Below are 25685 nucleotides of genomic sequence, written 5' to 3'. Positions count from 1 at the left end.
TAGCACTTTTAAGAGTTTCAAATACTTTGCTAAATCTCTTTTAAAATCTGTATTCCCTACTTGAATAGTCTTATGCATGAGAGTGTAGGGACTTGTACCTTTTTCTTTTAAGTTCTAAAACCTAGGCTATTGGTGTTCCAGTAGGAGGTGCAAGGTAACAAACATTGACTAAATAAATAAATAAGTAAAAAGTAGTTTAAAGAATTAAGCTAAACCAGGCATGGTGGCACACATCTTTATTCCCAGCACTCAAGAGGCAGAGGTAGGAGGCCACCCTGAGACTACATAGTGAATTCCAGGTCAGCCTGGGGCTAGAGTGAGACCCTGCCTCAAAAAACAAAAAACAAAAATCTAGGTACTTCAGAACTTCGGAAATCTTCACAAGGGAATTAGGACTGTCTACCATTGTTTTGCAGCCATATCCACTCCATCCACTTTCTAGATTAACTTTTACATTTTACTTACTTATGCATTTATTTATTTATTTCCCCAGTGACACACTCACTCTAGTAAGAATGAATGTGCCAGGGCTGCTTGCTGCGAATGAACTCCAAACACATGTGCCACTTTGTGCATATAGCTTTACATGGGTACTGGGGAATTGAACCTGGGTCATTAGGCTTTGCAAGCACCTTTAACCACTAAGCCATCTCTCCAGCCCTCTAGATTCATTTTTAAACCTCTTGGGTCAACCTGAACTTGTATTTCTTTTTTTTTTTTTTGTTTTTCTTGCTCCATCATATAAGCTTCAGCTTCATTATTCTCATTGTGACTTTACCCTTGCTTCTCACATTAATGTATATATTCTCTTTGTGACTCTTGCTTTGGCACATCCTAGTCTTGTTGCTTTTTTAGGGTTGGGAGGGCTGTTGCATCTGTGTGTGGCTAAAATAGTTAATAATAGCACCAGTGGCTAAAAGGAATTTAAATTTAAATCACAAGGAAAAGCAAAATCATAGAAGATAAGAGTATATTGATGGTGAAATTATAAAAAGCTATCCCAAAATTATGAATGTGTTATCTTTACATTATTTGGTCTTTTTCCAGTTTTGTTTTGTACCCTCCTTTAGAGTTTAGTGTGTTCTAGTAATATTGTAACTCAGACACACCAGGCATTTCCCACTACCAGAGCCTTTGCTTGTGTTTCTCATTCTCGGTCTAGGATACTATTTGCTCTACTCATATTGTGACTACTTTTCCTTTCCTCTTTAGGTCTCAGCTTAAAGTTACCTCTCAAAGACACTCTCTCCTAGTCTGTTCCAGGTGCTATAACAAAATACATTGTACTAAGTAATTTATAAACAGTAGAGATTTTCTCACAATTGTAGAACCTAGGAAGTCCTCAACAAAGGTGTCAGTTTATTCATTGTCTGGTGAAAGCTTGTCCTCTATTCTTGCTGCCTTGTTGTTCACATGGCAGGAAGGGCCAGGGCTCTTTCTTCCCCTCCCCCCTTCTTTTTCCTCAAGGTAAGTTCTCTCTCTAGTTCAGGCTCACCTGGATTTCACTATGTAGTCTCAGGGTGACCTTGAACTCATGGTGACCCTTCTACCTCTGCCTCCTGAGTGCTGGGATTAAAGGATTGTGCCACCCTGTTTTATAAAGGCATCTCTCCCATTTGTGAGGACTGGGCCACATGCTATAATTACTTCTCAAAAGTCCCACCTCTCATTACTACATCATTGGGTACTGAATTTTAGTCTATGGTGGGGGGTTCCTGTGGAGATAGCTCAGTGGGTAAAAGTGCTTGTTGTGCAAGCCTGACAAACTGAGTTGGGATTCCCTAGAATACACATAAAGTAGGATACAGTAGGGAATGTCTATAATCCCAGACCCCTTGCAGTGAGATGGAAGGTAGAAACAGGCATTTGGAAGCTTGTGAACAAGAGACTGTCTCAAGGTCCTTTGACTTCCACATGTACACATAATATGCATGCCTGCAGTCACATAAACAACAGTAATGTAAAAAAAAGTTTTAGTATATGGATACTGGGGAACGAACATGCAGGCTACAGCAGAGGCCTTTTCTGATACAAGTATGCTTTCTAAAATAGGTCTCCTTGTTCCCATTATTTTGTACTTACCTTTTTTTGTTAGATTATTGCAAGTGGGAGGGCTCCTAGCACCCTTATTTTATGAAAACAAGACCATTGTGGCTTTGCACTGTATAACCTCTCTATAACCACTTAATACAGCATCTGACGTATAACTGGCATAAAAAGAAAGAACAGAAAAAGTTACAAAGTTCCCCCAGGTTTTAATCCTGGCTTTCTCTTTTCCCCTCATTGATACATAGTCCAAATGCTTAGTGATACATGGAAGTTAATAAAATTCCCTTATGTTTCAGCTACCATTACGAAGACATAAAATATTAGTGCTTTTGGCAGCATGTTACAAACGTGGGTTATAAATACCAAAACTTGTTTGATAAAATATAATTAGAAAAGTTTAAGTGACAGAGCTCAGTTTAAAGAGAGACAATTCTCCAGTGATAGAAACAAAATGGGGATGAAAAGTTTGATGGCCAGTGGCTTTGGTTTTCCTAGAGTGCCATTGTTAATAAATTTAAACACTGATTGTACTACGATTGTGATCTAAAAATCATCATCTCAAAACCCAGTATTGTCTACATCTCTGCCTATACTAGCTTGCATTGTCTGATGATATCTGTGAAATTAGGCCTTCTTTTGAGAAGAGTTCATTTGCATAATTTAGCACATGTCTTAAGTGTGGTTGAACTGTGACTGCATTAATACTTACTCATGATCCCTGAATTTGTCTGTGAAATTACAGCTTAAAATCTTGACTTAGTATTTGTTGTTAATAATAAAAATGTCTTAAGTGAAAACAATTTTAATTTACTAGTTCTAAAATAGATAATGAAATTTTTACTTTAAGAAGTATTATTTTGCTTCCTAAGCATTAAAAGTGATATATTGAACACCTTTTCTCTCTGTAGCATTATAACAATTTCTGGCACACAGTAGATGTTTAATAACCATTTTATAAATTAGTGAATAAATTTTAGAATATCAAACAAAGCTAACATAATGTATTCTGGTTGGAAAAATGAATATTTCTTCATTTGAATGCTACTCATATTAGGGATATGAGCAGGCATTCTATATTACCTTTGTTATATTGGGATATAAATCAATTTTTTTTTACATATTTTAAGGTAAATGAGCATTTGAAAGACATAATGGAACAAGAACAAAAACTGAAAGAACATCATGCAGCTGAAGCACCAGGAGGTCAAAAGGTATATATATATATATATATATATATCAATCTTTTTGTTTGCTTTTGTTTTTCGAGGTAATGTCTCATTCTAGCTCAGGCTGACCTGGAATTCACTGTGTAGTCTCAAGGTGGCCTTGAACTCATGGTGATTCTCCTACTTCTGCCTCCTAAGTGCTGGGATTAAAGGCCTGCACCACTGCACCCGGCTGTATATCAAGTTTTAAAAACTTCTTTTATGATAATATATTCAAGCATATATTGTTTAGGAGATATTAATACTTACTGAGTTTTTTTAAATGCTAACTGTACTTTAGGAAGCCAACATCATAAGCAGTAATTAGAAGTATAAATAAAGGTTAGTTGGATGGTAGTGCTTGTGAAAAATTGTCAATGTCTAGAATTTGATTTTTTTGGGAAAATTAATAGTTCATTGTTTCATTAGTTTTGGCAGAAGTTTGAATGTAGAGCTGTATGAATAGCTCAGTCAGTAAAATGGTTGTCTTGCAAGCAGAGTACCTGAGTTTGATCCCCAGAACCCACATAAAAGAAGTCATCATGATAATGTGCACTTGTAATCCTACTACCAAGGACATGAAAACAGGTTACTCCCTAGGATTCACTGTCCAGCAGGTCTGGCCTCATTGGTGACTTTAAGGCCAATGAACGACTCTGTCTTAAAGCAAATGGATTGCAGCCAAGTAATGACACCTGAGGTTGTCCTTAGGCTCCACACTCATATGCACAGAAATGCGTGTGTAACTAAACACACAGCATTCTAAATAGGTTTCTAGAGTTTTCTTCTTTGGAACCAAATTGTGTGCTTTTCACATTCTTAGACTAAAAGTCTATCTAACAATATAGTATATCTTACTTACATTTCTTTTCTTTTTTGGTTTTTCGAGGTAGGGTTTCACTCCAGCTCAGGCTGACCTGGAATTAACTATGTAGTCTCAGGGTGGCCTCAAACTCATAGTGATCCTCCTACCTCTGCCTCTTGAGTTCTGGGATTAAAGGTGGCTGACTCATTCTTTTTTTTTTTTTTTTTTTGAGGTAGTGTTTCACTCTAGCTCAGGCTGACCAGGAATTCATTATGCAATCTCATGGTGGCCTCTTGAATTCTGGGACTAAAGGTGTGTGCCACCACACCTGGCTTTTACATTTCTTTAAGAAAAAATTATTTATTTCAGAGAAAGAGATACAGAGGGAATGGAAGTAGCTTTTTTCTTCTCTCTCTCTCTCTCTTTTTTGTTTTTCTCAAGGTAGGGTCTCACGCTGGTCCAGGCTGACCTGGAATTACTGTGTAGTCTCAGGGTGGCCTTGAACTCATGGCAATCTTCCTACTTCTGCCTCCCAAGTGCTGGGATTAAGGGCATGCGCCACCACACCTGGCTTTTTTTTTTTTTTTTTTTTTTTTTTTTTAAGGTAGGGTCTTGATCTAGCCCAGGCTGACCAGGAATTCACTATGTAGTCTCAGAATAGCCTTAAACTCACAGTGATCCTCCTACCTCTGCCTCCCAAATGCTAGGATTAAAGGCATGCACTACCACACCTGGCCTAAAAGAAGCTTTTAAACATGTATAGTATTAGAATTGAGAGACTAGAAATTAAGATTTTTCAGAGATCATATATTCCATTTGGATTATTTAAGTCTCTTCATTATTATATAGTACTTCTTCTCATTTGGGGGCGTTTCTTATTAGGCATTGATGCCTCCAAAAGAAGGAAAGGAAAGAGAGAAATGGAAACTTTGGTTTGTTTTCAAATTCATGAATAAAATTTTATACAAAACCTAAAACCTGTTTTTATTTCATATTTTGGGATCACAATGTTTTCTTCCATTAAGCTTATTGACTTGTTCATGCAAATATGTTCTGTGCTAAATCTTCCATTTTAATTTTGTTGTAGTCTTTTCCTTAGTAGTATATTAGAATAGAATTCCCTTTTTTCTCCCTGTCATGCCAGATTGATTACATTTTATTTTGCTGACTTTAACCAACTTCTGTCTCTGTCTCTTCCCTCTCACATCCCAGAGTCCTTGCCTATTAGTTCCCTTCTCTTGCTTTTCTAAATCTTAAGATTATGGCAACCTCATTTTAAATTATAACACTAATGAATTTTTTTCATAAAAATCTCTATTATTTATAATTATTTTGTACTATTAGAAACACATTATGGGGGCTGGAGAGATGGCTTAGCAGTTAAGCATTTGCCTGTGAAGTCTTAAGGACCCCAGTTCGAGGCTCAATTCCCCAGGACCCACGTTAGCCAGATGCACAAGGGGCACACGCGTCTGGAGTTCGTTTGCAGTGGCTGGGTGCCCCTTCTCTCTCTCTTGTCCATTCTCTCTCTCTCTCTCTCTCTAACTGCCTCTTTCTCTCTCTGTCTGTCACTCTCAAATAAATAAATAAAAATAAAAAAAAGAAACACATTATGGATTAATAGTGATTTTATATGCTGGTATAGGACATATAAATACCATTACTATGAAAAAAATTCATTTGTATTTCAAACAAATCAGATTGAGTGACCTTTAGAAAATCAAACTGTAATACAGACACTACTTATGTTACATCACTATGACTTTTGTAGCATTTAGCCCCACTAAGTCACTCATATCTTGTACAACTGATATTGTTGAATGAGTGACTAAATAAGTTCATTTTTTCAACATGTGGTTTAGTATACATCTTTATTTTGGCACATAGCATTTACACCTTCATTTTAGTTTATTTTTTATTTTTATTTTTTGTGTATTTTTATTTATTTAAGAGTGACAGACAGAATGAGAGAAAGAATGGGCGTGCCAGGGCCCATTCTCAGGCAAGCACTTAACTGCTAAGCCATCTCTCCAGCCCTACACCTTCATTTTTAAAATGTATGTTAGAAGCTATATATGTGTATGTGATGTTTGGGATTGGCACATGCTAGGCAAATACTATACCACTAAGGTACATCTCAGTCCCCTTAAAATAAATTTGAGGGCTGAAGAGATGGCTTAGTGATTAAGGCACTTGCCTGCAAAGGCAAAGGACTTGGATTCGATTCCCCAGGACTCAGTAAACCAGATGAACAAGGTGGTGCATGTGTCTGGAGTTTGTTTGCCGTGGTTGGAGGCCCTGGCCTACTCATTCTCTCTCCCCCCCTCCCTCCCTCCTTCTTTCCCTTTCTCTAATATAAAAAATAATAAAATCAAATACAAAAAATTTTCAAAAATAAATAAATTTGATATTTTTTCACATTACTAAAATCTGAAATAAAGTACACCTACAAGTGTCATCATTATGAAGAAACACATTGTTATAGAATTTAGTAGGAAAAGGAACCCTGCTCTGTTAAATAACAGGAGTTTATATACATGCATGCATGCATGCATGCATACATACATATGTACATACATACATATATATTTGAGATGGGGGGGAGAATGGGCACACCAGGGCATCTAGCTGCTGCAAATGAACTCCAGATGCATACCCCCTTTGTACATCTGGCTTACGTGGGTCCTGGAGAATTGAACTGGGATCCTTTGGCTTTGCAGACAAATGCCTTAACCACTAAGCCATCTTTCCAGCCCAGGAGTTGTTGTTTTTATTTTTATTTTATTTTATTTATTTATTTTTTTTTGTTTTTTTCGAGGTAGGGTCTCACTCTGGTCCAGGCTGACCTGGAATTAAGTCTGTCATCTCAGGGTGGCCTTGAACTCATGGCAATCCTCCTACCTCTGCCTCCCGAGTGCTGGGATTAAAGGCGTGCGCCACCACGCCTGGCTTGTTTTTATTTTTTTTTTATATGTATTACTGAGTTTTGCTGAAAATATTCTGTTCTTGATTTCAGTCTGTAAAAGCAAACTTCATGATCATGTTGTTTTCATAGAATGAGAAATAAAACAACTTATCCTTTCATGTTACTATATGGTAATCCGTAGTTGCCACTCTTTCCACTTATTTCAGCTGACTGGTCTAGCAATTCATCCTCCCATGCCTGAGCCTGATGGCTGTGATTTACCAGCCATAGCCAGAGTTGATGATGTTGGATGAGAACATTTCTTAACCTTATAGCCTCCCTCAACTCCTGTCATCTCAGATGTTCAATAGAATTTATTTTCTTAAACTTGTTTTAGCTTTATTTTGAGTTTCCATACATATAGACAATATGCTATAATCATTATCCCTCCCCACTATATATTTTTTTGAAACTGTGCTAAGTTTTTTGTTTGTTTGTTTGTTTGTTTTTGAAAGAGGAGATGGGCAGGGGAGAAATAGAGAGAGTGAGTATAGGCACGTCAAGCCCTCCTGCCATTGCAAATTGCAGATGCATGTGCTACTTTGTGCATCTGGCTTTATGTGGGTACTAGGGAATCGAACCTAGGTTGTCAGGTTTTGCAAGCAAGAGATTTTTGTTTTTCAAGGCAGGGTCTCACTCTAGTCCAGGCCGGCCTGGAATTCACTATGTAGTCTCAGGCTGGTCTGGAACTCACGGCGATTCTCCTACCTCTGCCTCCTAAATGCTGGGATTAAAGGTGTGTGCCACCACACCCAGCAACAAGCAAGCGCTTTTAACCACTTAGCCATCTTCCCAGCCCTGAAGCTTCTTTTTTTAATTTTTGGTTTATTTTTATTTATTTATTTGAGAGTGACAGACAAAAAGGCAGAGAGAGTGGGAGAGAACAGGCGCACCAGGGCTTCCAGCCACTGCAGACAAATTCCAGATGCATGCACCCCCCCTTGTGTATCTGGCTAACGTGTATCCTAGGGAATTGAGCCTCGAACCGGGGTTCTTAAGCTTCTAACCGCTAAGCCATCTCTCCGGCCCTGAAGCTTCTTTTTATAACCATATTCATGGTAAAATTTATACATATGTTGAAGGATACTTGTACTATATACTGTTAATGAGATTTCTGAAATTAAATATTTCAAAGCTGTTTCTTTAGGCTATTAGATCCTATGATGGTGTATTTCTAATTGTTGAATTGGTGAATGTCCTAAGAGGATGATATTTCAAGCAGTGCGTATCTTAGGAAAATGTTTTTATAAACAGTTTTCCATTACTATTTTTCTTTTTTTCTTTAATATTTTATTTTAATTTACTTATTTATTTGAGAGGGAAAGGGGGAGAAAGAGAAAGAATGGATTAGCCACGGCCTCTAGCCATTGCAAACAGACTCCAGATGCATGTACCACCTTGTGCATCTGGCTTACGTGGGAACTGGGGAACTGAACCTTAGGCTTTGCAGACAAGCACCTTAACCACTAAGCAATCTCTCCAGTCCTATTTTCCTTTCTTTCTTTCTTTCTTTTTTTGGGGGGGGGGGTCCAAACTATTCATTTTGCTTCTAATATCACTTTCCACTCTAAAGTAGGATGCTCAGCTAAATTTGAATGCCATAAAAGAACAAATTTTGGTATAGATTGCATGGATATTTTTGCATTACTTGGACAATTGAATGCTTATTTGCTAAATCTGGAGGTTAACATTTATGGCCAGAATAACATTAAGTCCAACATTCGTATTCATCTTCTTAAAAGAGTTTGTACAGGACTGGAGAGATGGCTCAGAGGTTTAAGCACTTGCTTGCAAAGCCTAAATACCTGGGCTGTATCCCTAGTGCCTAAGTAAAGCCAGATGCACAGAGTGGTGCATGTGTCTGAAGTTCATCTTCAGTGGCAGAAGGCCCTGGAGCATCCCTTTTCTCTTTTTTCTGTCTGTCTGTCTGACTCTCTCTCTGCTTACAAATAAAATAAAATAAAAACAAAATAAATTCACAAAGATCAAAAACCTATACACACACACACACACATAAGTATATAAATAAAGCTGAGTGTGGTGGCGCATGCCTTTAATCCCAGCACTTGAGAGGTAGAGGTAGGAGTATCGCTGTGAGTTTGAGGCCACCGTGAGACTACATAGTGAATTTTAGGACAGCCTGGGCTAGAGCAAGACCCTGCCTCAAAAATACAACAACAACAAAAAAAAACCCACAATGGCTGGAGAGCTGATCAACAGCTAAGGCACTTGCCTGCAAAGCCTAACAAACTGAGTTTAATTCCCCAGTACCCACATAAAGCCAGATGCACAAAGTGGCACATGTATCTGGAGTTCGTTTGCAGTGGCTTCAAGCCCTGACCTGCCCATTCTTTCTAACTCTCTGTCTACTCTCTCTCCGCTTATCCCCCCGCAAAAATTAAAACAACCAAAAAAAGAGCACTATTATATAGTGAGTGCTACACTAAAGTCAGACAGTTCTGCTGTCCACTGTATCTTGGGCCTCATTTTGTTTATTTGTAAACATTAAAAGACTGGATTAAATGGTTCCCAACTTTGTGACTAAAATTATTCTCAGTTGCCCCTTTCTCATTACATTAATAAACATAAGAGCCTCAGAAACAGAAAGGTTTGTGAACATAGTAAGTAGTTGGTTATCACAGACTTTTTTCTATGTATATTATTATGAATAGATTTATAACTATATATATAATAATACCTAGAAAGGTCCCTAGAGGATGTGAGATTTAACATGCCTGAGTGTAGGGTTTTTTATTTCATTTCATTTCTTTGGTTTTCTTTTCTTGTACTTAACTTAATTAATTAGTTTACTTATTTATTTGACAGAGAGGCAACTAGAGACAGAGAATGGGCCTGCCAGGTCCTTAGCCATTGCAAACAAACTCCAGGCACATGTATCACCTTGTGCATCTGGCTTATGAGGATACTGGGGAATTGAACCTGGGTCCTTGGGCTTTGCAGGCAAGTGCCTTAACTGCTAAGCCATTTCTCCATCCTGTATAGGTTTTTATAACGTATGGAAAATGCCAAGTGTGGTGGCACATGCCTTTAATCCCAGCACTTGCGAAGCAGAGGTAGGAGGACTGCCTTGAGTTCAAGGCTACCCTGAGACTCCATATTGAATTCCAGATCAGCCTGGGCTAGAGTGAGACCCTACCTTGAAATACATACATACATACATGCGCGCGTGTGCGCGCGCGCGCACACACGCACACACACACATATATTTATATATGTTGCAGTCAGGTTCATATTGCTGGCAGAAATCACCCAACCACGAGCAGCTTGTGGGGGGAAAAAAGGTTTATTTTGGCCTACAGGCTCAAGGGGAAGCTCCATGATGGCAGGGTCAAACGACGGCATGAGCAGAGGGTGAATAACACCCCCTGGCTAACATCAGGTGGACAATAATAAAAGGGGAAGCTGCTCACCACTAGCAAGGGAGAGCTGGCTATAACACCCATAAGCCCACCTCCAACAATACACTGCCCCCAGGAGGCATTAATTCGCAAATCATCAGCTGGGAACCTAGCATTCCAAACACCAAAGTTCATAGGGGACACCTAAGTCAAACCACCACAATAACATGGAAAGGCACTAAGTTATAAGAAATGATATGAATAGAAATGCTGAGTTACAAACAAAAGGCATAATTGGGAATTATTGAGTTGACTAGTTGAGGATTGATTGATTAATTGGAGATGTGAGATCTGTGTTGCTCAGTGTGATCTCAAACTCTTGGGCTCTTAAGTTCAGAATACTGACTATATAGAAAATAAAGCTTAATGTTTAAATATTAAACTTAGGCTATAGAGATGGTTTAGCACATAAGGCACTTGCCTACAAAGCCAAAGGGCCCAGGTTCGATTCCCTAGAACTCACATAAACCAGATGCACAGAGTGGCGCATGCATCAGGAGTTATTTGCAGTGGCTATAGGCCCTGGTGTGCCCATTATCTCTGTCTCTGTCTCTTTCTCTCTCTAACTATAATGAAGGAAGGAGGGAGGGATGAAAGAAGGAAGTGCCACCATGCCTGGCTAAATAATGCTAATTTTGTTTTTTGGAGGGGTTGGTTTTTCAAGGGAGGGTCTCACTCTAGCCCAGGCTGACCTGGAATTCACTTTGTAGTCTCAGAGTGGCCTCAAACTCAACGGCAATCCTCCTACCTCTGCCTCCCAAGTGCTGGAATTAAAGGCACATGCCACCATGCCTGGCTTTAATTTCGAAATTTTAAAAATTTATTTGAGAGAGAGAGAAAGAGAGATGGGGAGAGAGAAAGAGAGAATGGGCACACTAGGGCATCCAGCCACTACAGATAGACTCCAGATGCATGCACCACCTTATGCATGTGGCTTACGTGGGTCCTGGGAAATCAAACCTGGGTCCTTTGGCTTTGCAGGCAAGTGCCTTAACTGCTAAGCCATCTCTTCAGCCTGGTAATGCTAATTTTGATCAATTGGTAATCAACCAGTTGGTTTCTTTTTTCTAAAATAATTTTGTTGTTGTTTTTTGTTTTTCAAGTTGGGTCTCACTCTAGCCCAGGCTGACCTGTAATTCACTCTATATTCTTAGGGTGGCCTCAAACTCACAGAGATCCTCCTATCTCTGCCTCCTGAGTACTGGGATTAAAGGTGTGTGCCACCATGCCCTGCTAAAATAAGATTTTTAAATTTACTTATGAGAGAGAGAAAAAGTAGATAGATAGAGAATGAGCATGTCAGGGCCTACAGCTACTCCAGATGTATGTGCTACCTTGTCCATCTGGCTTACATGGATCCTAGGGAATTGAACCTGGGTCCTTTGGTTTTGCAGGCAAGCACCTTTACCGCTAAGCCATCTTTCTATCCCTATTTGGTTTCTTTCTTTCCTTTTTAAATCTTCTTACATTATTTATTTGAAAGAGAAGGGTGGGGGCGAGAATGGGTGTATCAGGGCCTCCAGCCACTGCAAATGCCAGAAGCATTTGCCACCTTGTGCATCTGGCTTATGTGAGTATTGGGGAATCAAACCTGGGTCTTTAGATTTCATAGGCAAGCACCTTAAGCAGTAAGCCATTTTCACTAGCCCCTGTTTGGTTTCTTCATTACATGGTTATTTTTTTCCTTTTGTAAGGAGTAGTTTGAGATGAGGTGATTTGACAGCACATGTATCCTTCCTCTCTCTAAAGTTTCCTTTGACTCTAAAATTAGCATTCATTTATGATACGTAGAGTTTTACTGTAATGGTTACACAGTGGCGGTTTTCTGAAGACCTCATTTCTTCTGTACTTATTAGTCAGCTTTCTGTTAAAAGTAAGAAACTATCTCTTCTGCTTATCATCCATCTATTTTCTGTATGAATCAATGAATTTTTATTTAATGAGCTATAAACTTCATTTGTTTCCTTTTAAAAATATTTAATTATGTATTCATTAGAGAGACAGGGAGAATGAGCATGCCAGGGTTTCCTGCCACTCCAAACAAACTCCAGATGCATGTGACATTTTGTGCATTTGGCTTTATGTGGGTACTGGGGATTAGCTTTTACTTATTTATTTATTGGTTTTTCAAGGTAGAGTCTTGCTGTATCCCAGGCTGACCTGGAATTCACTATGTAGTCTCAGGGTGGCCTCAAGCTCAAAAGCGATCCTCCTATCTCTGCCTCCCGAATGCTGGGATTAAATGTGTGTACCACCATGCCTGGCCTGGTCCTAAGGAAAAGAACCCGGGTTGTTAGGCTTTGCAAGGAAGTGCTTTTAACTGCTGAGCTGTATCTCCAGCCTGCATTTGCTTTATTTTTTTAAGGAAATACATTACTTTTATTTATTTAAAATATCTATATTTATTTATTTGCAAGGGGGAAAGTGTCAGGGCCATTGGCCACTGCAGACTAACTTTAGACTCATGTACCACTTTGTGCATCTTGCTTTATATGAGTATTGGGGAATCTAACTCAGGTTCTCAGGCTTTGCAAGCAAGCACCTTCACTGCTGAGCCATCACTGTGGCCCCTGCTTTATAAGCTTTTTGGGGGTATAAGGACAGTGTAATATCTAATGATGGTCAGTTTGACTGGATTAAGAAATGCTTAGATTAGTAAAGCACGCCTCTGGATGTATTTCCAAGGGCACTAACAGAAACAGATCTTAAGAGTTCTCACCTGGTGAAGAATCTAATCCAATGGTGGAGTTCCAATTTAAATAGCTGATTTGGAGGTGGTGTCTAGCTGGAAGTGAGTCACTTGGGTATGTTGTTGGCTGCTACATTTTCCCTGCTCCCTTCCTGCTGGGGCTGCTTCTCATTGCTGTGAACAAATACCTGACTAGAAGCAGCTTAAGAAAGGAGGAAAGTGTTTAGTCTGGTTTACACTTTTGAAGAATACTTTCCATCGTGGTGAGGAGGGCAAGGCAGGCTGGCTGTTCGTGTTTCAGCCAGAGGCAGGAAGCAGAGGGCCATCAGGAAGTGAGGCCAGGCAATAAAACCTCACTACCCACACCCAAAGACTCATTTCCTTTCACAAGGATCTACCTCCTAAAGGTTTCACCACTTTTCCAAACAGTACCACCATCTGGGGACCAGTGTGTTCAAACACATGATATGGGACATTTTATATTTAAATTATATCAGTCTCAGGATGGAGAGATAGCTTAGCAGTGAAGGCACTTGCCTGTTAAGCCTAAGGACTCATGTTCAACTCCCCATGTCCCATATAAGCCAGATGCACAGTGACACGAGCATGTAAGGTTGCACATGCGCACAAGAGGGTGCACATGTCTGGAGTTTGATTACAGTGGTTGAGGCCCTGGCGCACCAATTTTTTCTCTCTCTCATAAAAAGGGGGGTCTGTTGGGCTTGCCTCAAAAAAGAAATTAAATTATATCAGTCTCTTTCTGCTTCCAGTTTGTCATGAAGAAAGAAGCTCCTCCTGTCAAACCTAGCTGCCACCATGATTTTCTGCCCAAACACTGTGGCCAAGCAACCATGGACTGAAATTGAGACAAAATAACAATTTTTCTCCTTAAGTTGTTTATGTCAGTTATTTTGTCACAGTGACACAAAAAAAAATGCAGGAAGTTCAAAAAATATATAATATCACCCATTTTTCTCCAGTGTTAAGTTGGCAACACACATGGGTACATACGTTAACTATATTATAGACTTTATGTAGATTTCACCAGTTTTTTCATAAATACACCATTTTTTAGTATTATTCAGGTGTTTTGCACAATATCCCTCAATTTAGGATTGTTTGATAATTTTTTGTTTATGCTCTTGTTTTTTGAGGTAAGTTTGCTCTAGCCCAGGCTGACCTGGAATTCACTATGTAGTCTCAGGGTGGCCTTGAACTCATGGCAATCCTCCTACCTCTGCCTCCTGATTGCTGAGATTAAAGGCATGTGCCACCATGCCTGGCTGATAATTTTTATGAATACACTGAAGTTAGGTTTCTTTTAAGTTTTTTTATTTATGTTTTGTTTTGTTCTTTTGGTTTTTCAAGGTAGGGTCTCACTCTGGCCCAGGCTGACCTGGAATTAACTATGTAGTCTCAGGGTGGCCAAGATATCATGGCAATTCTCCTACTTCTGCCTCCCTGAGTGCTGGGATTAAAGGCGTGCACCACCACGCCTGGCAGTGTTTTTATTTATAAGTAGAGATAGAATGGGCACACCAGGGCCTCTACCTACTGCAAACAAACTCCAGATGCATGTGCCACCTTGTACATCTGGCTTTACATGGGTACTGGGGAATCAAACCTGGGTCTTTAGGCTTTGCAGGCAAGCCCCTTAACTTCTAAGCCATCTCTCCAACCTCTGAAGGTAAGTTTCTTAAGAGCTTGTATGGAGGTTCTAACGGGAGTGCAGCTACTCCTATACCCTTGACTGGAGACCAGTCTTCCTCTATTCGGGAAAGGCAGTCCTCTTTGACCAAGTGCTCAGCTTCTAAAGGGATGCATATGAAGCAGTGAGGGAGGAAGGGGACACCTACCTAGCCAGCCAGATCAGCCAAATCAACCCTGGAGATCAGTGGGACGACAGATGTTGCTGTTAAATCATCCTCACATCCTGAAGTGAAGAAGCACTACAGAGGTTGTGTCACAGCACAGCCCTTTCAGTGAGTACACGCTGTTGATACTAGCCTTCAGTGCTTAGCAAAGATAGTATTTATCAGGCAGCTTCTTCATTATAAAGGTACTATATTTTTCCCTTTTAGAAATTGTTTTTGCTGGGTGTGGTGGTGCACGCCTTTTTAAAAATAACAAATGTTTATTTAGCACCTACTGTGTACTAGGTACTATCTTTTTTTTCTCAATTTTTATTAACATGGTTATAAAAAACACCTCATGGTAATACCCCCCCCCACTTTCCCCTTTGAAATTCCATTCTCCATCATATCCCCTCCCCATCTCATTAGTCTCTCTTTATTTTGATGCCATGATCTTTTCCTCCTCTTATGATGGTCTTGTGTAGGTAGTGTCAGGCACGGTGAGGTCATGGATATGCAGGCCATTTTGTGTCTGGAGGAGCACGTTGTAAGGAGTCCTATTTATTAGTTATGTTCATACTGTGTATACAGTCATGTTGGTACAGCACTCGGGAGGCAGAGGTAGGAGGATCACCATGAGTTCGAGGCCATCCTGAAACTACATAGTGAATTCCAGGTCAACCTGGACTAGAGTGAGACCCTACCTCGAAAAACCAAAAAGTATAAATACAAAAATAAATTTAAATTAAAAAAAAAAAAAGAAATGTTACTTTTTTAGAAGTGGGTTCATTATCTACTCTAAACTCCTAGGGAGGTATTTTGTTCTTTGAATGAGAAAATATCCACACATGCTGTTGGTTTTTTTTTCTGTTGGGAATACTATTGTCTCTTCTCTCATTGATTGATTATGATATGGACTCATAATGTCTATATGTTGAGTTATAACTCACTGTGGCATTATTGTGTTGCTGTTTATCCCCTTTGCTAATCAGGAACTCTTCAGGTGACACCCGTCCTTAAAATACTTCCTTACTTTGAGGCAGTACATGATGTTCCAAATTCATCTTGGTTTTTTCTTGCACCAGTCCTGGAATATATTATGCATTTTTAAAATTTTTTAAAAAATTATTGACAACTTCTGTAATTATAGACAATAATCCATGGTAATGCCCTCCCTCCCCCCACTTTCCCCTTTGAAATCCCACTCTCTATCATATCCTCTCCCCTCTCGATTGGCCTCTTTTGATGTCATGATCTTTTTCCTCCTATTATGATGGTCTTGTGTAGGCAGTGTCAGGCACTATGAGGTCATAGATATCCAGGCCATTTTGTGTCTAGAGGAACATATTTTAAGGAGTCCTACCCTTCCTTTGACTCTTACTTACATCTTTCCTCCACCTCTTCCACACTGGACCCTGAGCCTTGGACAGTGTGATAGAGATACTTCAGTACTGAGCACTCCTCTGTCACTTCTTCTCAGCACTGTGGTGTCTTCTAAGTCATCCCAAGGTCACTACCATCTGAAAAGAGAAGCTTCTCTAACCAAAAGTGAGAGTAATATTTATCCAGACACCAGCAGATGTTATGCCCCTAGGGCTTATGACTACTCCTGTTGTAGGTTTTCAGTATCAGTGATGTGTTCCCTCCCATGGAGTGGGCCTCCAGTCTAATTAGAGAGCAGTTGGTTTTCCCCATAACAGATATACCACTATTTCACTCATTGGCTCATTTGGCCTGGCTGGCCAAATTTAAGGCTTGTAGCTTCCACTGTTGAGTATCTCCACTAGTGATTTCTCTCTCTGCTATTGATCTGCGTGCAGCATAATTTTTCCAGCTTTCTGTCAGCTGACCTACATGGAGGAGATTTTTAGTATGCATTTGTTTTGATGTTTAAATTGTCCCAGATATGGCCCCTTCAAAATGCATTTCTGTGAAGCCAGGTATGGTGGCACACACCTTTAATCTCAGCACTTGGGAGGCAGAGGTAGGAGGATCACCATGAGTTTGAGGCCACCCTGAGCTAGAGTGAAACTCTACCTTGAAAAAAATAAAAATAAAAAATAAACATAAAAATAAAACCCAAAAACAACAAAATGAGTTCTGTGCCTTTTTGCCCCTTATTTTAGTACCTGTCTTAGGACAGGATTCTTAGATATTTTTATTTTTTTATTTATTTGAGAGAGAGAGAAAATGAGCATGCCAGGGCTTCCAGCTACTGCAAACGAATTCCAGATGTGTGCGCCCCCTTGTGCATCTGGCTAACGTGGGTCCTAGGGAATCAAGCCTCAAACCAGGACCCTTATGCTTCACAGGCAAGCGCTTAACCACTAAGCCATCTCACCAGCCTGGATTCTTACATATTAATAGACCAATGAAGCACATTTTGTAACTTCCTTGTTAGGAAGAAACCATGAGTTTCTTTAAGACCCTCTTTTTGATAGTTAACAGTATTTATAAATTACAAAATTTGGATATTCAAGCCTCTCATTACTTCTTGGGAATCATTACTTCTAGGCCCTACTAAACCAGTAGACAAAGTTAAGTAATAAACCTTATTTTTTAATTTAATTTAGTTTAGTTTAATTTTTTGGTTTTTCATTCTAGCCCAGGCTGACCTGGAATTCACTCTGTAATCTCAGGGTGACCTCGAACTCACAACAGTCCTCCTACCTCTCTGGTCCTGGAATTAAAGGCATGCACCACCATGTCCCACTTTTTAAATCTTTCTTTCTTTCTTTCTTTCTTTCTTTCTTTCTTTCTTTATTTATTTATTTATTTATTTATTTATTTATTTATTTGTTTTGAGGTAGGGTCTCACTCTAGCCCAGGCTGACCTGGAATTCACTATGGAGTTTCAGGGTGGCCTCGAACTCACGGCAATCCTCCTACCTCTGCCTCCCGAGTGCTGGGATTAAAGGCGTGCGCCACCATGCCCGGCCTGAATCTTTATTTTAAAAATAGAAATTATTTATCTGCAAACAGACACTTAGGCTGGGGAGGGAATGGGTGTGCCAGGGCCTCTAGCCACTGTAAACGAGCTCCAGATATTTGCACCACTTTTTGTATCTGGCTTTACATGGGTACTAAGGAATTGAACCTTGGCTCTCAGATTTTGCAAGCACAGGCATTAACTGTTAAGCCATCTCTCCAGCTCAAGAAAGAAATTTTTAAAATATATGATGATCATGAGCCGGGCCTGGTGGCACACGCCTTTAATCCCAGCACTCAGGAGGTAGAGGTAGGAGGATCGCCAGGAGTTCAAGGCCACCCTGAGAGTACATAGTGAATTCTAGGTCAGCCTGGACTAGAGTGAGACCCCACCTCAAGGGAAAAAAAGGGTGGGCTGGAGGGATGGCTTAGTGGTTAAGACATTTGCCTGCAAAGCTAAAGGACCTAGGTTCCATTCCCCAAGTCCTATGTTAGCCAGATGCACAGGGGGCACACATGTCTGAAGTTCATTTAAAGTGGCTAGAGACCCTGTCATGCCCATTCTCTCTCTCTCTCCCCCTCCTCCTTTCTCTTTCAGATAAATAAATAAATAAATAAAATATTTAAAAAAAAACAAAACCCAAAAAACAAACTATATGTATATATGTATGAGATCATGCTGGGTGTGATGGCACACACCTTTAGTCCAAGCCTGTGGGAAGCTGAGGGTAGGAGGGTTGCTGTGAGTATGAGGCCAGCCTGGAGTTACAGAATGTAGATGAATGGTTGGTTGTGTGTGGCCACACATGTGTGGGACTGGGCACATGTATGTACATACATGTGGAGACTAGAGGTTGACACTGGGTGTCTTCCATTGCAGTCTTCCTTTTTCTTGAAAACAAGGTCTCTCTCTTTCATTGAACCTAGAGATCAGTGATTCAGCTAGACTAGCTAGCAAATGACCCTCAGGGATTTCTAATCTCCACCTCCCCAGTGCTGAGATTACAGGCACCTCTGTGCTTACATATCAAACACTTTATCCACTTTCTATGCAGTAGACACTCTTAGTTCAGAAAACAAGTACTTCTCTGTTTTTAAATTTTCTGTTACAGATTGGAAACTGACACATTTGTAGTGTCTTCCTGCTTTTCAATGTGGTTCTTGTATGTCCATGGCCATTATAACTGTAGCTGCCCCAAAATTTTCATTAAATGGGAGATTTTTATACATGCAGCAAAATTATTAGGATCATTCTTCATGAGGCTGTGAGAAAAATTTATTGGGAATGGTAAAGCTGATGTTTGAGATAACATCTTTCTGATTATTGCTGTTCCTGAAAATGGTTAATTATGTCATTTTTCTAAGTAACATTGTTTTATTAATTTATATAGGGAAAACATTCTACATAGCAATTGAATATGCATTTTAGCTCACATCCCATTTAGTTTAGTTCCATTTAACAACATTTCTTTATTCAGAGCTGCCAGAAATTGTTGCAGGAAATGTAAAAATAAGTTCATTAAAAAAAAAAATAAAAATGATGGGGCTGGAGAGATGGCTTAGTGGTTAAGCGCTTGCCTGTGAAGCCTAAGGACCCCGGTTCGAGGCTCGGTTCCCCATGTCCCACGTTAGCCAGATGCACAAGGGGGCGCACGCATCTGGAGTTCGTTTGCAGAGGCTGGAAGCCCTGGCACGCCCATTCTCTCTCTCCCTCTATCTGTCTTTCTCTCTGTGTCTGTCGCTCTCAAATAAAAAATTTTTAAAAAAATAAAAATAAAAATGATACTCTTTAGGTCACCCCTAGATAGCAGAATTATTAACACATTTCCATAAATTTTACTATACTATTGTTTGCTTTATACTTACACTCATTGAAATGATCATCCCTTTCCTTTCAAAAAGAATATTCCTTTGTCAGACTTGGTCTACTAATGTCTAAGAATTGTGATTATATAGCTAACCTTAGAATCTTTTACTTTTTGTGATATAGCTGTCACTTTCTTTCTTAATTTTATTGTTATTTATTAACTTATTTATGAGAGAAAGAGGCAGAGAGAGAGAATAAATGGGCACAACAGGGCCTCTGGCCACTGCAAATGAACTCCAGACACATGTGCCTTCATTTGCATTTGGCTTACTAGGGTATGGTATCAGAAATCAAACCTGGGGCCTTAGGCTTTTCAGGCAAGTACCTTAACCCCTAAGCCATCTCCAGCCCAAGATGTATTTTTCAATATGATGTAATTTCAAATCTTAGGAATAAAATTCTTTGTTGTCAGATATATCATATATCTTAGGTATCCTAAAATGAAATTTTATATGAGGAGAGAAGAGAGGGGAGGAGGTGGTGGTCTTTATTATTAGGAACCTATGTGTCTGAAACTAAAGTTTTAAATAATACTAAAAAGTCATAAGAACTTGAAACTTGGAACTCCATATTAGAAGCTCTGCTGTAACTTATTTGAAAATAATTCTAATGAATTTCCCTCACTGTTTGCTTTCCTCTCTTTTTTTCCATTGCTTCCTCTGAAGTCTCCTTCCAAATGGTTTTGGAAACTGGTTCCAGTAAGTTTGCCCCACTACTTCAATTTGCTCTCCAGAATTGTAATTGTAAAATGATACTGTTTATGTCCTGCTGGTTTAGTCATTTCACATAAATTTGCTACTCACTGAATACAGATTAGATTTTAAGATTTTTTTTTTCATAGTGCAAAATGGAAAGATAGATCTTGCCAAAGTTTGGATTCAAAGTTATAAAAATAGTGTGAGCATCCTTTTGCTAATATTAATATTCAGAGACCATAAATAAGTGGGTAGAGCAACCCAATGGATATAAAGTTTCATTAAGTTTTTTTTTGCATGTGTCTGTGTGTAATATGCATGCGTGTGTGTTCATATTATATGGGTGCACATGTTTGCACATGCATGTGGAGGACAGAGGTTGACATCAGTTGTCTTTCCTCCATCACCCTCTCAAATTTATTGATATAGGGAGTCTCACTGGAATCCAAAGTTTACCAGTTTGGCTGGTCTAGGTAGCCAGCTTGCCCAGGGTGCCCCCACTCTCAGCTTACCCAGTACTGGGATTACAGGCTGGCTGCTGTTCCTGCCTAGTAGTTACCTGGGTGTTGGGATCTAAACTCAGGTCCTCATGTTTGTACAGCAAGCGTTTTACTGACTGAGCCATCTCCCCAGCCCATCTCTTTGTTGTTGTTGTTTTGAGGTAGGGTCTCACTCTAGCTCAGGCCGACCTGGAATGCACTATGTAGTCTCAGGGTGGCCTCAAACTCACGGCGATCCTCCTACCTCTGCCTCCTGAGTACTGGGATTAAAGGCATACACCACCACACCCAGCTATTAATTTTTTTTTAATAGAAGTGAATTTAAATTGCAGTTGGAAATAAATCGCATGTTTAAATTACTTTTGGTGGAATCATTTTGTTTTTATCTTGAATTTAATTGTTTGTGTGTGATTAAAAAAGCAAACGTTGTACCTGTACCTTCACCAGTATTGTATGATAGAACACATTTAACACAGAAAGCCGATTCAAGTGATACTCTAAAACACAAGTTTCTGTTGTAAAAGCTTTACCAAGGAAACAGCATGAGTCTCATCCCTGTCTGTGCAGCTGCACCCTGCTTGAATGTTATCTGGTTAGTGTAGCGATAGCCACAAACATCCCTGAACAACCAGCTTTCTGTTCTACATTTGTATGTTCTTATCACTGACTTATTGGTAAGGAAGTTTCTGTTTGTGCCCCCCAATCATGTAACCTTAGAAATTTATAACCCACCAATAGCATAAAGAGCTCAAGATGATGTTGACTGCCTGGCATACTGTCTGTAAAATCTCTGAGCCATCAGCACTCAGTACTCAGGCTTTAGAACTTATTCCCAAGTCCATGTTGACATGAATAAATTTTCTGATTCTCTATCTCTGTTGCCATCTCTGTGTGACTCAGTTTCCCATAACAGTTGGACCTGAACTGTTAAATTCTGTTTTGACATGATGAACTGATATTTCAGGATTAAGTCTGAAGAGTTAAGCTATTGGAACTCTTTTATACCATCTGGAAGAAAAATGTAATTAGAAATATCTGTAAGTGTTGACACAAAGAAATGTGTTCCTTTTGAATGGCAAATTTTCAAGTTTGTAGAAAGAGCATGAAATATTTTCATGCAGTGAGTTTATAAAGCATATAGCATGGGTTGGGAATATAGGCCTGTTGGGTTTGATTCCTTGCACTGCATATAATCCCAACAGGTATCCTGACAACTTCAGATGCCAGCAGCCAGGAAGTAAAGGCCAGAGGATCATTTCAAAGTCACTTGAGGCCAGTCTGGGATAGATGGGATACTTTCTCCAATAGGTGATTTATATAGTTTTTAAAAAAATTAAATGCATGTAGGATGTTCAAATGTAAAGGGCTCTACTTTCGTGAACTGCAGATAAAAGTATCTGAAAGTTGTGCAAACCTCATATTAAAGTTGGTTTTAAAAGCCAGGCATGGTGGTGCATGCCTTTAATCCCAGCATGTGGGATGCAGAGGTAAGAAGATCACCATGAGTCTGAGGCTACCCTGAGACTATATGATGAATTCCAGGTCAGCCTGGACCAGAGAGAAACCCTACCTCGGGGGTGGGGGGCGGGGGGGGGAGTTGGTTTACCCAATGAATGTCCTAGCATGGAATTTTTAGGAAACTGCCTTGGCATTGGGCATGGCAGGCCTCTTTGATATTTTTTATTTACATGTTTGATAGACAGAGAAAGTGAGTATGGGTGCACCAAGGCCCTCTGCTCTTCATTGGAACTCCAGATGTTTGCATCACTTTGTGCATATGGGTTTATGTGGGTCCTGGAGAATCGAACCTCAACCATCAGGTTTTGGAAGCAAGTTTCTTTAACCACTGAGCCATTTCCCCAGCCCTGATTATCTACCTTTTTTGTTTGTTTGTTTTTAATTTGAGACAGAGGAAAGGAAGAAGAGAGAGAGAATGGGTGCATCAAGACCTCTAGGCACTGCAAACTAACTCTAGACACATGCACCTTGTTCATCTAGCTTACATGGGACCTGGAAAATCAAACCTGGGTCCCTTGACTTTGCAGGGAAGTGCATTAACCACTAAACCATCTCTCCAGCCCGTGATTGTCTACTTTAAACCATAGACACTTCCTCACTTATTGTTAACATATGTACACACCCCTTGTCCAAAAGTGCTAGCTGGCAGAACAAAAAACAGGTCATTTCTCTTGAGCTTAGGTGTTTGGTTCAGCCCAGTTCTGATTCTTAGTGACCAAAAAACGGGTAAGGATTTGGAGTGTGGCTTAATTACCAAGAGAGAGCGTTTAAGGATAGAAGATGCTCCTGCTTGATTTGTCTCTTCTTTCTTTTTCCTCTTCCCTCCTCTCTTCATGTTAGATTGTTAAACTGTGTCCCAACGACAAAATGAAGTTTTCTAAATATTCTGTAAAGTCAGGAATCAAAGAGTGTATATTAGACTGTGCAAGATGACTGAGAACTATAATCCAGCATTCAGAAGGCCGAGGTAGGAGCACTGGGAGCATAAACTTGGGCTGCAGCTTGAGGCCCTGTACCGTAAAACAAAATAAATAGGAGGGGGATAGGCATGGGGAGAGGTAATAGTACTTTAACACATGTAAGTAACTATTTTTGAATATAGATGCCATGTGAACTAGGAATATGCTGTTAAGTACAGATGTCTGTCTTGTACTGACTAATAAAAACAGGCTCTTCCAAAAATCCTTAAGATGAAAAACATTCCATATAGTTCATGATTCTTGTCCTTGAGTAGTCATGGAAAGAGAAGCAGAAACAGGAGTTTTTCTGAAGGATATCGTTTAAAAGAAATCTAACTTCCCCTTCCATTGTGAAATGTTCTGCTCAGCAAATGTAAATTTGTTCTCACAGGCTCCCTCCCCCCCTAGGTAAGTTCTCACTTTGGCCCAGGGTGGCCCACAACTCACAGATATCCTCCTACCTTTGTCTCCAAGTGCTGGGATTAAAGGTGTGCAACACCACGTCCAACTCTTACAGGCATTTTTCCTCATGATTGTATTTTAATTATAAAATATAGAGATAGCCAGTTTTGATGGAATTATAAGAAAAAAATAGTTTCACCTTTTTAAAAATAAAAACTATATATCAATACTCTATGTAATTATGAATTTTACTAATGAAAGTATACATCATTTAGCATTGTTTTTTTCTTGAATTTAGGAGAGCCACAGCAGTGTGTATAAATAACCCTTAGTGTCCATCATCTTATTTATGGGGAAAATGAGAAATGAGAATTTAAATAATTGCCCATGATCACAAAACCATAGTGGCAGGACCAGTATCTAAGGGTTAGGTCATCTGAGTCAAGAGTTTGTTCTAACCATTTTTACAGCATGTTTTATTTTAAGACTGCTTTCTTAAAAATGCGTACGCAGAGCTGGAGAGATGACTTAGTGGTTAAGGTGCTTACCTGCGAAACCTAAGCATCCATGTTCAATTCCCCAGTACCCACATAAGCCAGATGCACAAGGTGGTACGTGCATCTGGAGTTTTGTTTTGTTTTTGGATTTTTCAAGGTAGGGTCTTGCTCTAGCCCAGGCTGACCTGGAATTCACTATGGAGTCTCAGGGTGGCCTTGAACCCACGGTGATCCTCCTACCTCTGCCTCCCAAGTGCTGGGATTAAAGGCCTGCTCTACCATGCCCAGCAAGAGAGAGTTTCTTTTGGTTTTGTTTTTTAATGTTTCAAGGTAGGGTCTCACTCTAGCTCAGGCTGATCTGGAATTCACTATGTAGTCTCAGGGTGGCCTCGAACTCACAGCGATACTCCTACCTCTGCCTCCCAAGTGCTGGGATTAAAGGCATGTGCCACCCTGCCTGGTTTCAAGAGAGAGGTTTTCATTAAATTAATATATTTATTGAGGGAAGTACAGAGTCAAGGAAGGGACCCACATGGCTAGAGGTCCCACATGGAGGGCCTGGGGGAAAAACTGCAAAGAAAGAAGAGTTCCCGGAGCTCCTGCCTTGTGGGGAGCTGGAGGGGATAAGGAGCCCATGTGGAGAATAGGGCTAGAGGACCCTCCGGCTGGGTGTGCCAAGCCCAGCAGAGGGAAAAGCTCACCCACAGCCAGAAGTTCCCAAGTGGTCAGAGAGCCTGCCCTACCCTTGCAAAGATATTTATAATCTTATGATGGTAGGTTGTCTTCTAGCTCAGGTGAACCAGAGGGACAGCTGGTTGGTTAGTCCTAGGGGCTATCTCAGGAAGAGGCTAGCCCTGGCACCAAGTTGCAGGGACTGAACTTGATTAATCACAATGTTTAAATCCTATGAAAGACCTCCCTCCAGGAGGGGTCCAGGCTGTTTGTGGAAAAACAGGTCTAGGAAACTAGGCAAGAGATAAGAGGCCAGATCACCTTTGATTTCTAGCAGATGCAAACTTTCCTGCCTTTTTTACTTTCAGGGTTCCAATCACCATAACTGTACCCCCACCCCCATGAGAAGACACTTTTAACTGCTGTTAAAGAACAAGGGATGATGACATAAGATCGTATGTTTCCTGCTGGATGGGGCACAGAGTTATGGCAGTTAAGAGTCTCTCCCAGAGAGGGGATCTATTCTAAAAGCACCCCAAAAGTATACTGATAGAGTGCAGGAAGATAGTCTTGGAAGAAAGAATAAAAGTAATGTAATTAAATAAAAGTAATTAGTGAGGAGTAAGCACACAGTAATCTGGTCACTTTACCCTTCTTGTGGA

The 25685-nt window shown here is 39.9% G+C and overlaps 1 protein-coding gene across 5 annotated transcripts in view; it reads left to right on the top strand.

The window, feature by feature from the left end:
- Camsap2 (calmodulin regulated spectrin associated protein family member 2) overlaps positions 1-25685 on the top strand; it is a 128800-nt gene that overhangs the window by 65583 nt on the left and 37532 nt on the right. For 3 of the 5 annotated variants that reach the window (XM_045144406.1, XM_045144425.1, XM_004659538.2), the window contains exons 4-5: positions 3177-3260; positions 20446-20478. In XM_045144406.1, the coding sequence (XP_045000341.1) occupies positions 3177-3260; positions 20446-20478 (117 nt within the window). The remainder of the gene's footprint in view (positions 1-3176; positions 3261-20445; positions 20479-25685) is intronic. The other 2 variants (XM_045144418.1, XM_004659540.2) reach the window with 1 other exon arrangement.

Source organism: Jaculus jaculus, chromosome 1 (genome assembly GCF_020740685.1).
Source record: "Jaculus jaculus isolate mJacJac1 chromosome 1, mJacJac1.mat.Y.cur, whole genome shotgun sequence".
Taxonomy (NCBI): Eukaryota; Metazoa; Chordata; class Mammalia; order Rodentia; family Dipodidae; genus Jaculus; species Jaculus jaculus.
This window is presented reverse-complemented; position numbering and strand designations above follow the sequence as displayed.